Here is a 15,558-nt window from a genome sequence, read left to right as displayed (position 1 = left end):
AGCACACCTCGCTTTTTTAGACCGATGAGCTTTGTAAAAATCGACGCGTTTCAAAAAGGCGGGGCATAGAGGAGAAACAATAATGTACAGTATGTGGAAAATAATGTGTTTTTTTAACTTTAAACCGCATAAACACATTTCATTACACCAAATACACAAAATAATGTTCTTTTTAGCAGCATCATATGACCCCTTTAACTATAAATGTTCTGTAAAAACAACAGCAGCTTTCAGCCTGTCACCATGATGCAAACATGAAATATCAGACATACAGTAGTAGTTCTTTACAGGTTTTTTATTCGATTACGCTGCTTTTCCATTGTTTTTTCTGTGTAAACATGGATGTGTTTGACTGTTGCGCTCGCGTCTCTTGCAGCGTCTCATGCACGAAACGGCTTTCTAAAAACACTGCATTCAAGTTAAAATAAGTTCACTCCCATCTTCTTGCATGTTTTACCTATTCCACTGCCCGCGTCGCATGTTTGTCAACACAAAGCCTGTGGAATGTTTTTAATGTTTTTGTCTCGTCGCTCCGGCCGGACACGGCATCAACAGTATGGTGAGGGGCGTAACATTTCCGTCACACGCTTGAGGTATTCGGCCAATCACAACGCACTGGATAGCTGGCCGATCACAGCACACCTCGCTTTTTCAGACTGATGAGCTTTGTAAAAATCGACGCGTTTCAAAAAGGCGGGGCATAGAGGAGAAACAATGTACAGTATGTGGAAAATGTGTTTTTCTAAACTTTAAACCGCATAAACACATTTTATTACACCAAATACACAAAATAATGTTCTTTTTAGCAACATCATATGACCCCTTTAATGCACTCTGCTTCACTTCAGGTGGTTCTTTGCCTCCACGTTGTGCATTAAAATCGTTTAATGCACAGCTAGCCATGCATCATCCCTTACATATACAGTATCTCACAAAAGTGAGTACACCCCTCACTTTTCAGCAACCATTTTAGTATATCTTCTCAAGGGACAATACTATAGAAATTAAACTTGGATATATTTTAGAGTAGTCAATGTGCTGCTTGTACAGCAGTACAGATTTACCTCTGAAAATAACTCAACATACAGCCATTATTGTCAAAATAGCTGGCAACAAAAGTGAGTACACCCTAAGTGATAACAGCTGTATGTTGTTTAACCATGCAAAGCCACATGTCCTATTTCATCATGTTCATGTTTTTGTCTGCTTGACCGGACCATACAAATTTGTGTATCTTGTATTAGAGCAGTTAAAATTAGGTGCTTTGAGTACAATTCTCTCACACTGACCACTGGATGTTCAACATGGCACCTCATGGCAAAGAACTCTCTGAGGATTTGAGAATTAGAATTTTTGCTCTCCACAAAGATGGCGACACAGTTTTGACATATTCACTTAGGGTGTACTCACTTTTGTTGCCAGTTATTTAGACAACAATGGCTGTATGTTGAGTTATTTTTAGAGGACAGTAATTCTGTACTGCTATACAAACTGCACATTGACTAGTCTAAAGTATGTCCAATTTTAATTTCTATAGTATTATCCCTAGACAACATATAATAAAATGGTTGCTGAAATGTGAGGGGTGTACTCACTTTTGGGAGATACTGTACATATAGTATATATTATTAAAATATCTCAATACTTTTGAATTATCTTTGAAATGGGTAACAAGAGGGACCTTTTCTCTATGAATATTAACAAGCAAGAAAAAACATTTCTTATTTATTTTTATTATTTGAATTAGGGAGTCCTTTTTCTATGAACAAATTAACAGTGTTGCTTGATTTTATTTTGCCAGCAAAATCTAATATAAATCTATTATATAGTGATATGTCAAATGTACAAGGTGAAGTAAATGACACAAATGCCTCAGCTTAAACAGAGGAACTACAGATGAGTAAGTACATCCTGTGAAAGAGTATGAATAGGGTATATGTCGAACATCACCTGACCAAACCCGGAAAACAGGTCTCATTGCTTCCGCTTGTCGGAGAACGTGTTAACAGCAGTATTAAATAATAGCGATATCTATGGACTTTTAAGATAATCAGTTAAACTAGCTAGCTGTTTTTATTGTTGACGTTTTATTCAATTTTTATATCTAAATGTGAAAAGAATAAAAAATAATATGTGAAAAAATAAAATCCGCATATGTGATGGACATTGGTTATGATCATCATTGGTATCTACTTTGAAGGCATCTGGAGTAAAACTGCTTCATATTTAACTAAGCATATGCAAAACGCTTGAACCGGAAGCGACGAGACCCGGTTAACAGAATACGGAAGTCTGTTGCGCATAACCCCTATAAGAGTTCAAAGAATGAGAGGAGGAACTGGAAGCCCCCCTTCGTAAGGAGTCCATTTCCCCTTTCAAAAAAGGAAAACATGAATAATCCCAGTAAAAGTAACGTCTGATAATGTCTGCCTCTATGTGTCTGATTTATTAACATCACTAGTTATTTTTCTAATTTTAGGCATAGCTCTAAAAATTATTGAGCATGACAAAAGAGCTCAATCGAACATATGCTGAAAAACACAGAGTGTTATCTCATCTAGTCCTGTAGGGTGCTAAAGAATCAGTACAATCTTGAGACACTGCCAACACCCAATGCTGAGAGCGCTATGACACAGCCCTCTCTCTCTCTGTGGCCTTCACTGATGACTCACATTACCAAATACCTCACAGCACACTGGCGGGAATCTGACGGCTTCAGCAAACTTGGGCCGTGGTCTAAAGCCAATACAAGGAGTCTTTACTTAAGGTTCACACTAGGCTTTGTGCTCCATTCACTGCAGTCCACATGCACATGAATGAGAGAACAGCTATTATTATGAATTATGCAAACGGTATGCATTTTTTAAAAACTAGTGCCTAAGCAACATACACAGCGTCGTTAATTGAGAGGAGATCGCAAAAGGAGAAAATACTGCAACAGGCAGATCAAGCTCACTGTTCACGATGTGCAAAATATAGGAAGAAAATTCTAAACACTGAACTGGGCTGAGGGGTTTATATGAATCTCTGAGATGAACTGACTGTCTTCAGAAAAGTTTAGATGGTATTCCAGGATTAGGCCATAGTTCAATTAGGACATTTAAGTAATTTTTAAAAATGTGCCTTAGAAAAAAACATTACTGGTGTGCATCTTGAGACAAACCAAAGGCACTGATATATTTTAAGATCAGTCAGTGCAAGTTTCTTTCAGTTGTAACAGCTCAGACTTGCACTTTAGTCTAGGACTAGGCTTAAGCCTTGTCTGTGAAACAGGGGTAAATGTCTGAGCATTTTAGTCAATGAAAACTTTGTCACATTTTCGTCATGCTGTATAATAATTAAACAGATAAAAAAATATATATTTTTATTGCTCAAAATTATAATCGAAAAGACTTATTTATTTTTATGGCTTATTTTACCTCATCTAGTGTACTGATTTAATAAAGGCTATTTAATATATAAATTAATATCTAAGACTTAGATATGCACTCTAACTTCTACATTATGAAAACTGGCAAAAACAAACAAAAAATATGTTAACAGTAAAATTCCTAATAGTAATTCCAATAATTCCAAATTGCAATAATGTTTTTCTATCAAAACAACAGCGGTTGAGTAAGTGCATTTATTCAGCAACCACATTCACCAACAAAATAGTCAAGATCTCATGACAGAACACAGACTGGCTGAATGACACTTTCATTTAAGCTGAATATCTCACATGGAGAACGCTAAACGCTTCCGCAATGAAGAATGAGCGCGTGTGCATGGTTGCCAGATGCAAAAAATAAGCATCTGTGCAGAAAATTTATCCTTTTTACAGAGAAGCTCTGATTTGGGGATTTGAACTCTTGTTATCTGGCAACCGCACACATGAAAGCTTGTGTAGTAGAGGCGTGTACAGCAGTCCGCAATAATGTGTTGGCTCCTTTTTTTTCAAGGAAAATAAAAAGACATTTTGGTATAGTTTTTATTTTTTTAAATACATTTTAGTCTCGTCTTTTATCGTCAACGATGTTGCATGTTGATATGGTCACTGTTATCGTTTATTGACCTTACTGTCGTCTCGTCATCGTCTCGTCTTAGTAATGGGAAAAAGGCTTGTCAACAAACATTTTTCCTCATACTTTTCGTTAAAGAAATTAACACTAGTTGTCATACATATTAGCCATGAGTTAGATCTAGAAAACAGACTGCAAATAGCCGGACTTACCCGCATCATGAGAAGCCAGGGCTCGCAGCATCTTGCCAGCGCTGCGTCTGGTCTGTCGCTCCTTGTTGCAGAGCAGCTCCATGAGCAGGTCGAGAGCGCCGGTCTCCTTGAAGACTCCTACCAGAGAGCCGATACTGGCGTAGGCGCTCAGCACGTGGATGGTGTGTGTGATGCTTATCCTGAAGTCGCTGTTCTTAGCCATTTGCTTCTGGGCACGGCGCACGAGATTCTTCACGTCGTCTTTCATATCCAACAGCTCTCCCTCGTCAAAGGTGACATCTGCGGGGAACTGGCCGCTGGGCCGCTCCTCTTCCTCCAGCAGAGGCCTCTGGGAGTCAGCCTTGCGTGAGAAGCCAGGGCTCGCAGCATCTTGCCAGCGCTGCGTCTGGTCTGTCGCTCCTTGTTGCAGAGCAGCTCCATGAGCAGGTCGAGAGCGCCGGTCTCCTTGAAGACTCCTACCAGAGAGCCGATACTGGCGTAGGCGCTCAGCACGTGGATGGTGTGTGTGATGCTTATCCTGAAGTCGCTGTTCTTAGCCATTTGCTTCTGGGCACGGCGCACGAGATTCTTCACGTCGTCTTTCATATCCAACAGCTCTCCCTCGTCAAAGGTGACATCTGCGGGGAACTGGCCGCTGGGCCGCTCCTCTTCCTCCAGCAGAGGCCTCTGGGAGTCAGCCTTGCGCTTGCCTAGCAGAGTGGGGCAGTTGGCGTACACGTCTTCTGTGGACATCCACATGAGGATGCTCTCGCTCTTGCTCTCTCCTGAGGTGGAGCCACTAGAGCCTCCGCCGCCCGAACTGCTGGCACCGCCGCTCGCCTCATTGCTGCAGCCTGAGCTGCTGCTATCATCCACAGCCAGCAGGCTCCAGCGAATCAGGTACTCCGTCTGGCCATCGTGAGTCCTCCTCTGACGGATAAGCTCCTCTGGATAAGCCTGGAGCTTCGGGCCCAGCTGAACCAGCAGGTTGCCATTGCGGCGCTCACCCACCATGGTAGCTGAGGACATAAAGAGCGATATAATGAGGATATAAGATTTTAAATCGACAATAATATCTCAGATTACGTCATACACCCTAAATGCTGAAGATCGGCTTTTCCAAAAAAAATAAAAAAAGTGCTGCATTACATAAACGTCCTCTCCAAGTTAAAAGATTAGTTCAACCAAAAAAAATTAAGATTCTGTTATTAGGCCTATTTACTCGCCCTCATGTTGTTCCAAGCCCATAAGTCTTTCATTAATCTTCGAAAGACAAATGAAGATATTTTAAACGAAACCCGGTCCCTCCACTGAAAGCCCAATCACACAAAAGGTAGATGCTTCAAAAAACAGATTGTAAAAGAAATCCTTATGAACTGAGGGGTTTCATCTAAATCTTACTTTATATGATGAACAGATTTCATTTAGGCTTTTATTAAAATATATTCATTTAATTAAAATCTTATGGGTTTGGAACAATGTGAAGGTAGCATTGAAGGTCATCTTATTAAATTGAAAGTTCACACCAAAGTGAACTTTCTGTCATCATTTACTCACGCTCGTATTGTTGCAAATCCATAAGATTTTGGTTCAGATAGACACATATTTAATGAAACCTGAGAGACTTCTGCCCCTCACTGAAAATCCATACACCCAAACCTTAGATGCTTTAAAACGTTCAAGAAGACAGTGTCAAAGTAATCTATAGGAATTGAGCAACTTAATCCAAGACTTTGGAAAAGACATGACCACTTTATATGACACAGGTTTAATGTAGGCTTTTATTCATATATAAACTGTGAAATGTTTAAAGCCTACATTAAACCTGTGTCTCATCAATGCAGAGTAGGTAAACATAAGCTCAACTGTACTTGCTTGACGTGCAAGAAGAAACCTCACTAGTTCTCGCATGTCAACAAGCACGCCTGAGTTTTTGTTTACCATATTTGATGTGCTTTTATGATGTCTTTATTATCTTTTTGAAGCGTTTTAAATTGTTTGCACATCAACATACACATTGAGCTTCAGTTTAAAAATATTTGCATTTGTGTTTCGAAGAGGAACAATGTCTTATGATCCTTTTGAAGAATCAAAGTTTTGGGTGAATGGGCTTTCAGTGGCGGACAAAAATCTCTCAGGTTTCATTAAAAATATCTTCATTTGTGTTTTTAAAACCAGTGTAAGTCTTATGGGTTTGGAACAGGGGTGTGCTTCGGCTTTTTCTTTCTTTTCTTTTTGATTTTTTTCATGTTTTAAATCCTTTCCAATATCAGTATTCAACGTTTTATGTTTAATATATCAAAACATTATTTATGCATTTGTAATTGCAGGTTAAATGCATTCATGTCTTGCATTAAACAAAATACATGTGTGTAAATACATCTAAATGCCACTTCAGATGCAGCTTCTGTGTTGATTTAATTTGCTTGGTAACAGCCAAATGTCTTATTATTCTAATTCCCTGATTAAATGTAAGAATTTGACTCAAAAGATAATGGACACTTCTAGAAAAAATGGCTATATAAAGGTAAAAATGCCCATAAAATGTCAAAATCGGTTTAAACTTATTGGAAAAGATTCATTTCTATCAGTATGAACTGACCACCACACAGAATATGAAGAATATTAAAAACATTAGGAGTCAGCTGTCTTCGGCAGTCCTTAAGGTACCAGCACAATAACACACTCAGCAAAATATCGTCTAATTATCGTCATCGATAAAATCCCAGAAAATATCGAGATATTATTTTGTGCCAATATCGCACACCCCTAGTTTGGAACGAAATGATGACAGCAAGGCTTTGGTGAAACTGACTTTCAATGGATGCACTGAAATTTCTATTTTAAAAACAAAATCTTAATTTGCATTTTGATGATGAACAAAAAAGTTGGGAACGACATGAGGGTGAGTAACGTTAAGTAAATGACAGAATTGTCATTTTTGGGTGAACTATTATCTGACCATTTCAAGCTAAGAAAAGACAGAACTTAAGTGTTAGGATTTTCTGTAATATGTCCATAATCAAGTCTCATATTAAAGAGATACTTAACGCTAAAATTTAATTTCTGCCATTGACTACTCAGCCTCATATTGTGCCACAATCCCAAATCCCGTTATTTTCCCATAAAACAAATAAAAAGGAGAAACTTTATAGAAATAAATGATGACCAATGCTGCAAAGGTCCAAAAATACCTAATTTTCTGTATCTAAGTCTAGGATATTAGTCATTCTATCTCACGGAATTAGTCATAAATGGCACGCGGAGAGTAAAAAAATGACAGACGTTTCATTTTTGGGTCAGATTGTTGTGTGACACGTGACACCAGAACATCAACTGCTATTCTCGAAAACAAAGTTTAAAGTTCATAAAGAAATCTTATGAATATGCACAGTTTACATGTCACCCAGCGGTTAAACTCTATTACTTCTCACATCTGTCAGTCCGCTAGCGAAGCTGCTAAATAGCGACATTTGGGCCTGATGTCTTCATGCGTGTGATTCGCGCTCCCCGGAGGTTTCGCTAACATCAGCCCGCTCTGTGCTCGCGGCTCACGGAGTTTAAACACTTCCAGCCGCGCTACTCTTTCTCCTGAGATGCGGTAAAAGAGCTGAGCAAGTGCGCATTAGCGCTAACATCAACATTGCGTGCGAGCGAGCGACGCGTCGCGTCAAACTGAAACGCGCTTAAAAAACAAAATTCTATAGAGTGAAAGCCACGCGAACCAGCGGCGTGCAGCTTCGAGGGCGCTCTAGTTAGTTGCGTCGCGTCGCTAGCAGGACACATATGCTGTAACTAGCTGTCAGCGCGGCCTGTGTCAAAAAGACATAAAAAGCCCTCCGTGAGCTCCAGAAGTCCGCTCGGACTCACCTCCGGTGTTGCAGGGCCTCCCCTCCTTCTCGACTTTCCCCCGGGGTGGATGGAGTTTTCTTCTCCGTGGTAGCGTATCGTTGCCCAGCCTGAAGTCGTTTTGCTGCCTGTTGTATAGTTAAGTCCAATCCTGCTTCCTGTGGAACAGGTATGAGTTCAGCACGCCTGTGCGCCAATGTCTGGGTGCAGCGACACGTTACTGCCATCTACAGGCGTGGAGGAGCTACAGTAGCCCTAATACTAGCAAGCTGCTGTTCCTTATCGTATATTCGTGAACATTCTTATAGCCTGCTTCTGCATGTGCTGCATGTGCATAACAAATCATTTTATCACTGTTTCATTTGCTCAGACTATATATATATATATATAGTCTGAGCAAATGAAAGAGAGAGAGAAAGATACACATACATACAGCACATACATACATACATAGATAGGCTATAGGCTATGTCACATAAATAATGTCACAAAAAAATCTTAATAGTCCTAAAACCTGACCCGTTTTAATGGAATTCACCCTACAATACCTTTAATATTGCATATACAGTTTGTCTTCTGCTTTTTAAACACTGGATGGCAGTGTTGAATTGACTGCAGCCAATGTGAATAAAGTTTGCAAAAACAACATCCTAACCTGCTGTGGTCCTTATTACAGCAGACCCAAGCACTGATATCTTGCTTTATATGATCCTGCTAAAACTGCTGCTGCACAGTTGAGAGCATCAGTGCAGTTTTTTTCCCCAGTTTTTTGTCAAATTAATTTCTACAGGCAGTCTAAATTCTTCAAACCAACAACTTTATGCAGGATCAACTCTTCAGCCTTTTCCCTCTACTATTGCTCATAATAAGGATTTGGGCTTTGAATATGATTATGAGTGATGATAATGATTTGATATAAACAAATCCTTTACCTGACACCACAAAAGGGCACTTTTGAAATCAGTAGTAAATAAGGTAATCCATCCATAGGGGTGCCCAAACGAGCCAAGTTTATTTATTTATTTATTTATTTATTTATTTATTTTGTTTATTTATTTATTCATAGCTAATGCTATTTAGGGTGCCCAAACGAGCCAAGTTTGTTTGTTTATTTATTTATTCATAGCTAATGCTATTTAGGGTGCCCAAACGAGCCAAGTTTGTTTGTTTATTTATTTATTCATAGCTAATGCTATTTAGGGTGCCCAAACGAGCCAAGTTTATTTATTTATTTATTTATAACTAATGCTATTTAGGGTGCCCAAACGAGCCAAGTTTATTTATTTATTTATTTATAACTAATGCTATTTAGGGTGCCCAAACGAGCCAAGTTTATTTATTTATTTATTTATAACTAATGCTATTTAGGGTGCCCAAACGAGCCAAGTTTGTTTGTTTATTTATTTATTCATAGCTAATGCTATTTAGGGTGCCCAAACGAGCCAAGTTTGTTTGTTTATTTATTTATTCATAGCTAATGCTATTTAGGGTGCCCAAACGAGCCAAGTTTGTTTGTTTATTTATTTATTCATAGCTAATGCTATTTAGGGTGCCCAAACGAGCCAAGTTTATTTATTTATTTATTTATAACTAATGCTATTTAGGGTGCCCAAACGAGCCAAGTTTATTTATTTATTTATTTATAACTAATGCTATTTAGGGTGCCCAAACGAGCCAAGTTTATTTATTTATTTATTTATAACTAATGCTATTTAGGGTGCCCAAACGAGCCAAGTTTGTTTGTTTATTTATTTATTCATAGCTAATGCTATTTAGGGTGCCCAAACGAGCCAAGTTTGTTTGTTTATTTATTTATTCATAGCTAATGCTATTTAGGGTGCCCAAACGAGCCAAGTTTATTTATTTATTTATTTATAACTAATGCTATTTAGGGTGCCCAAACGAGCCAAGTTTATTTATTTATTTATTTATAACTAATGCTATTTAGGGTGCCCAAACGAGCCAAGTTTATTTATTTATTTATTTATAACTAATGCTATTTAGGGTGCCCAAATGAGCCAAGTTTGTTTGTTTATTTATTTATTCATAACTAATGCTATTTAGGGTGCCCAAACGAGCCAAGTTTATTTATTTATTTATTTATAACTAATGCTATTTAGCGTGCCCAACCGAGCCAAGATTGTTTGTTTATTTATTTATTCATAGCTAATGCTATTTAGGGTGCCCAAACGAGCAAATTTATTTATTTATTTATTTATAACTAATGCTATTTAGGGTGCCCAAACGAGCCAAGTTTATTTATTTATTTATTTATAACTAATGCTATTTAGGGTGCCCAAACGAGCCAAGTTTATTTATTTATTTATTTATAACTAATGCTATTTAGGGTGCCCAAACGAGCCAAGATTGTTTGTTTATTTATTTATTCATAGCTAATGCTATTTAGGGTAAACAAACGAGCCAAGTTTATTTATTTATTTATTTATAACTAATGCTATTTAGGGTGCCCAAATGAGCCAAGTTTGTTTGTTTATTTATTTATTCATAACTAATGCTATTTAGGGTGCCCAAACGAGCCAAGTTTATTTATTTATTTATTTATAACTAATGCTATTTTAATTAGGGCTGCATGATAGGCCTATATCGAAACAAAATTGATATCACATTATGGCTTTATGCGATAGTCATATAGAGAAGGCTGCTATTCCCAACAAAGGCCAGAGACGGAAGCAAAGAGGAGAAAATACTGTAGCAGGGAGAGCAAACTCACTGTTCACGATGAGCGAAATATTGGAAGAAAATCCTAAATATTGGAAGAAAATCCTAAATATTGGATTGGGGGTGAGGGGTTTACATGAATGTACAGTATATCTCTGAGAGGAACTGACTGGCTTCAGAAAAGATTAGATGGTATTTTCTTTTCATCTCGTCTCTGTATAATGAATATTAAAGTAGTGTTTATAAGCGCAGCGCTGCTTTGTTTACAGCGGTAATCAAGGAAACGCGGCATCGCCGCTGTTCCAGAAGCGCCTCCTGCTGTCAGAGAGTGAATCTGCGTCTCATTCAGCCCCTCTGCTGTTATATAGTTTTCTGTAGCATAATTTCACAAAGCTAAAGTAAGACCATTCTGTTTTTGCCTTAAATTTTGAAATGATACAATCTAATCAAAAATTGCTCATTTATGCTCATAGCATCTTTGTTTGGATCATGATTAAAATGCAGCGATTGCCTCTAATTTTAAATCACTACAGATTTGGCCTTTTACAGTTTGGCCTGTAATAGAGCAAATATGTTGTTATAATTTGATCTCAGTGTGTAATGGAATTTGTTTAATGTATAAAGCAGAGTTCTGGTCCTGGCTTCTGATTGGTCAACACACGTTTCATTCTAACAATAATAAGAGCTAGGAAAAATGCAACACCCACAGTAATGTTTGCTTAATAAAATAGTTTATATAGTTTAATAATGTTTATTATGTGGTTTATCTTTTATAAAAGCAATAAGACCTTGCTGTATCCTGAATATAGTTACTCCACTGCTGGACACCATTTACCTGTCAGTCATATAACCGTACGCTGTTGTTGTAGTATGAATTTGAAGGACAAGCTATTAATAAATATTTAAATCAAAACAAATGGTCCTGTCCTGTGCGATCTTTAGGACCCAGGGGAACTCGAGCGCATCCATATAAAGAGCGCAGATGAGGAGAAAGCAAGTGCATTATAGTGCTTGTACATCAACAGTCTCGATGTGTCCTTTCGCTTATAACTAGTCTTACCGCAGTCGTATTAAAACGGCTGGCAAAATGCAGTATAATCGACATCGTGTCCGCATGAAAGGTTTTTGCTGGTGATTTCCCCCCCACTCTTGATAGATGACTTCTCGAAAGGGGGACAACAACTGGACACTTTGGACTTTTATTTATTACTCAGCTCCAAAAATAAAAGTGTAGACGGATATCTGACTCGAATGTTTCACCAGTCATTGAGATTATTCGTTGTTCAGCTGAACATTCACTGACTCCTATAGCAGCTCACCTCGGAAGGTAAGTTATCAGTCTGATCACGAACTTGTACAGCAAATGAATGATTGCACCAAGGTGGCATCAGCGCATCACAGCCTTTCTGAAGCCTGGCAACAGAAACCTTTCTCAGTTCACCCTTGATCTCATTCTTGCACGGGTTACGCACAGGACCATAAAACAGAGCTCACTTGATGCGCAGGTTGATTGAACGATGACTGTAATGGTGAAGGGTCATAGAGAGAGCTTTCCTTCCCCTTCCGCTCAAAGCATTAGTGATGCTGGGCTTGAGATCCATTTCGGGTTTTCCATGCCTGGTTCTAGAATCGACAGAGTTGATTCAATTTCTGATTTTGTTTTCTTGTGAATTAATTTATTTAAAAAAAAATTGCGATTTGAGTCATTCCACTTCATATTCTCCTCCAACGTCTACTAACAATACATTTTCTGTTTTTTAAATTTATTTGTTTATTTATTTGTTTTAGTAAAAAAGGTGGTCATTTAAATTTGACTATGCTGTTTTGTGTAGCCTAGTTGACCACCTCAAACATGGTCTGTTTGAATTATGCGTTTGATACAGTTTTTGTAACCGATTTTTCTATGGCCAGTGGCGCTACCCTTACCAAAAAGTAGTATACTTCAAGTTTGCACAATTATAGCTAAAATATATTTAGACTTTTTCTAAGTATAAGTCAAGTATACTTAAATGTCATTTTAAGTATATTTCTGAGAAGTACATAAAAAGTAGACTAAAAGTATACTTTCCTATTTTTTAGTTTAAAAGAAGTATACTAATAGCACACTTGAATAAACTTCTTTTTCGTAAGGGTATTTATAAAGCAGATATATAATATAACATAATACAATCAAGTAACATCAAATGAACAGAAAATAAACATTTACATAACATTTATGTAAACATTTGTAAACATTTATGGTTTGGCTACTCAAAAACAGCAACATAAATTTCAGTCAGTATCAATGTGCAACTGAGTCTACTAAGTGTGGAAACAAACAGTCATGTTAACTGTCCAAGAGCGGATAATCTGAAAACTGCGAAATACTGTCTGATTAAATGGCCTGGCTGATATATTGGTGTAATGTTATATTCATGGAGTCTTTAATGTGGCATTGATGTTTTCACGTATTTGACGTATGTTTCGTTAGAGGGTATCCAGTGCTCTTTAGGGTATCTAATCCTTTTCACAGATGCCTTTACCCTTAAAGGACTGATTTAAATTGTGATATCCGATTCACTCTTATTCAGACATCTGATTTGTTAAAGCTGTAGATAAATTTAGATGAATCTGTCTTTCCCTGTGGCCCTGTGATTTTGAAGAAACACTGTAAAAACTGAGGTCCAGTGTGTCGAGATCATGTACGTTACAGTTCCTGCTCTTCTTAGTCGCACTGAAGCATCTAATTGCTACAGGACACTGCTGATGGTGTGATGGATTCTCTGTGCTCATGGCAGTAGGCTCTAAATCAGATTATAGGAAGCTGTGCACCCATTAGGTGCCCCCAGCATCGGGCACACTGCTGAACTTAGCAGAAAAGAAAGTTTGTGTATTTGGCAACCTGGCTGTAGGGTTTTGGATAATGCGGTGGTGCAGAGTCTGCGATCAATGGTCTAGCCATGCATTAAATAAGACCCACATTCGCATGGTTGGGAAACAACAATTTTAGGGTCTTTTGAGAGTTCGGAGGAAAAAAACAAATGAAGTTGTTATCGAAGACTACAATATATGTCTGATAGATGTAGAACATCAGGCATTTGTCCAACTAATTCTAGTTTCAAAAATGATGACAGAAATATATCACTTTTGTAAATTACAATTACAAATATTTATAAAAATATTGAATAATATATGTAATAATTATAATAATAGCCTACTTTATTTTACACTACCAATTACAGTATTTATGCATTCAATTTTTCATTTCACTTTAAATATTTCACCATTTCAAATTCTTTTATTTTTGTAGAATAATGCTGAAATGCTGTAAACTGCATTGCAATTGTTACTTTAAATAGATATTTCTATCATGTTAAAACCATATAACGTAGTTTTGGTAGTATAAATTAATCTATTTAGGTTGATTCAGTGATATTAAATATTTTTGATATAAATAATATATTATATTTATAATATTTGAATAAATGCAGTTAATTTAGACGTAACTGGTTTTTTTCCCCAGTACAGTTCATTAAACCACAGCCTTTGATTTGCTATTGTTATTTATTTTAATTTGACATTGGATATAATTAATCATTAGCTTTTCATAGCTTTTCAAACCCCTGCAGTTCCCTCATGAACCCTGTTTGGTGTAACAGACTGTAATTTAATAATTTTTTTGAATGCACATGAAAGTAATAATAAGAATTTGTTTTTTATGGTACAATGAAAATTGGGGAGGTACATGAACAAATGCAAAATGAATTGTATATAAATAGACTTTTTTCGTATAAATAGACTTTTGAGCAAAATATAATTTTATATTTTCTTTCTCTTGATTCTGGGGTATATGACTATGATGAGCTCTTGACAGGTTTTGTGATATACATCCTTTTACCAACATATTTCTTCCACGACTTTCATTATACTCTGACATTTGTTGATGTGTGTGGCATCAGATTCTCCCATCACATTTTTTATAACCAGAGTGATGTGATCCTTGCAGGAAAGCGGGGAGTGATACTTGAACTTCATGCCTCCACAAAGCCATTAATGAGTCAAGCCTTCCTCCACACCAACAGACCAGCATGGAGAAAGGGGTCCAAACACGACTAGAAACAGGAGCAGCAGATGAGAAAGACCCTCTTACTCTAGGGAAGACCCCATTAGCGGGGAGTGCGGACTTGGGACATGAATTTTGCAAACGTAATGGTTTGATCAATACCCACAACTTAATGGTGGAGAATAAGGAAGGACTGGTGTCGGTCTATTCTGCCCCGCAGTACCAGGGCCATGTGGTGTCAAAGGACATAAATGGGACACCGGATGGTCGAGGACCCCCACAGTTGCTCAACCCCAGCGCCCTGCCCCAGGCTATAGACCATTACTACAGACCCAGCCTCCTTCTGTACCCCGAGAGCGTGTTGAGAGCATGGGGAGAGGGGGGGGACTGCTGCGAGACCACCTTCATTGAGGAGATGACCCCTGCCTCGTGCGGCTCCGCCGTCGCTAAAGACGGAATTCTGTTCACCGACAGCAAGCTTCTGGATCTCTCTATGGAAGACGCCAAGATCCAGACGCTCTGCTATGATGTAGATGAAGACGATGATGAATTTCAGGAACTCGAGGTGAGAGACTGCATACACTTTTAAATATAGTTCACCCAAAAATAATTTACTCCCCCTCATGTTGTTCCAAGCTTGTATGTACTTTCTTTCTTCCGTGGAACACAAAATAAGTTGTTGTCCATAAAATTAAAGTCAGTGGTAGGGCTGCATGATTTGGGGAAAAAAGTCATTGTGATTTTTGTGAAAAAATTGTGATTGCAATTTAAAATATATATATATATATATATATCA

The 15,558-nt window shown here is 37.7% G+C and overlaps 2 protein-coding genes across 5 annotated transcripts in view; one reads left to right on the top strand and one right to left on the bottom strand.

Annotated features, from left to right (window-relative positions):
* Window positions 1–8,196, bottom strand: part of cul9 (cullin 9) — a 59,443-nt gene extending 51,247 nt beyond the window's left edge. For all 4 annotated transcript variants that reach the window (XM_016538120.1, XM_016538121.1, XM_016538122.1 and 1 more), the window contains exons 1-3: window positions 8,063–8,196; window positions 4,892–5,211; window positions 4,214–4,553 (exon numbers count right to left, since the gene is read on the bottom strand). In XM_016538120.1, coding sequence (XP_016393606.1) covers window positions 4,214–4,553; window positions 4,892–5,206 — 655 coding nt within the window. In that variant the 5' untranslated portion in view covers window positions 5,207–5,211; window positions 8,063–8,196. The remainder of the gene's footprint in view (window positions 1–4,213; window positions 4,554–4,891; window positions 5,212–8,062) is intronic.
* Window positions 8,197–11,751: 3,555 nt separating this feature from the next.
* Window positions 11,752–15,327, top strand: LOC107728059 (synapse differentiation-inducing gene protein 1-like; the record flags this gene model as incomplete). The annotated part of the gene is made up of 2 exons (XM_016538117.1): window positions 11,752–12,047; window positions 14,706–15,327. A coding segment is annotated over exon 2 (540 nt), but the record flags the coding sequence as incomplete, so codon positions are not given.
* Between the last annotated feature and the right edge of the window lie 231 nt (window positions 15,328–15,558).

This window comes from Sinocyclocheilus rhinocerous, unplaced genomic scaffold, assembly GCF_001515625.1.
Source record: "Sinocyclocheilus rhinocerous isolate Xijiao unplaced genomic scaffold, SAMN03320098_v1.1 scaffold907, whole genome shotgun sequence".
NCBI classification, from domain to species: domain Eukaryota; kingdom Metazoa; phylum Chordata; class Actinopteri; order Cypriniformes; family Cyprinidae; genus Sinocyclocheilus; species Sinocyclocheilus rhinocerous.
Note: the sequence above shows the minus strand (reverse complement) of the source record. Positions and strands in the feature narration are given on the sequence as shown.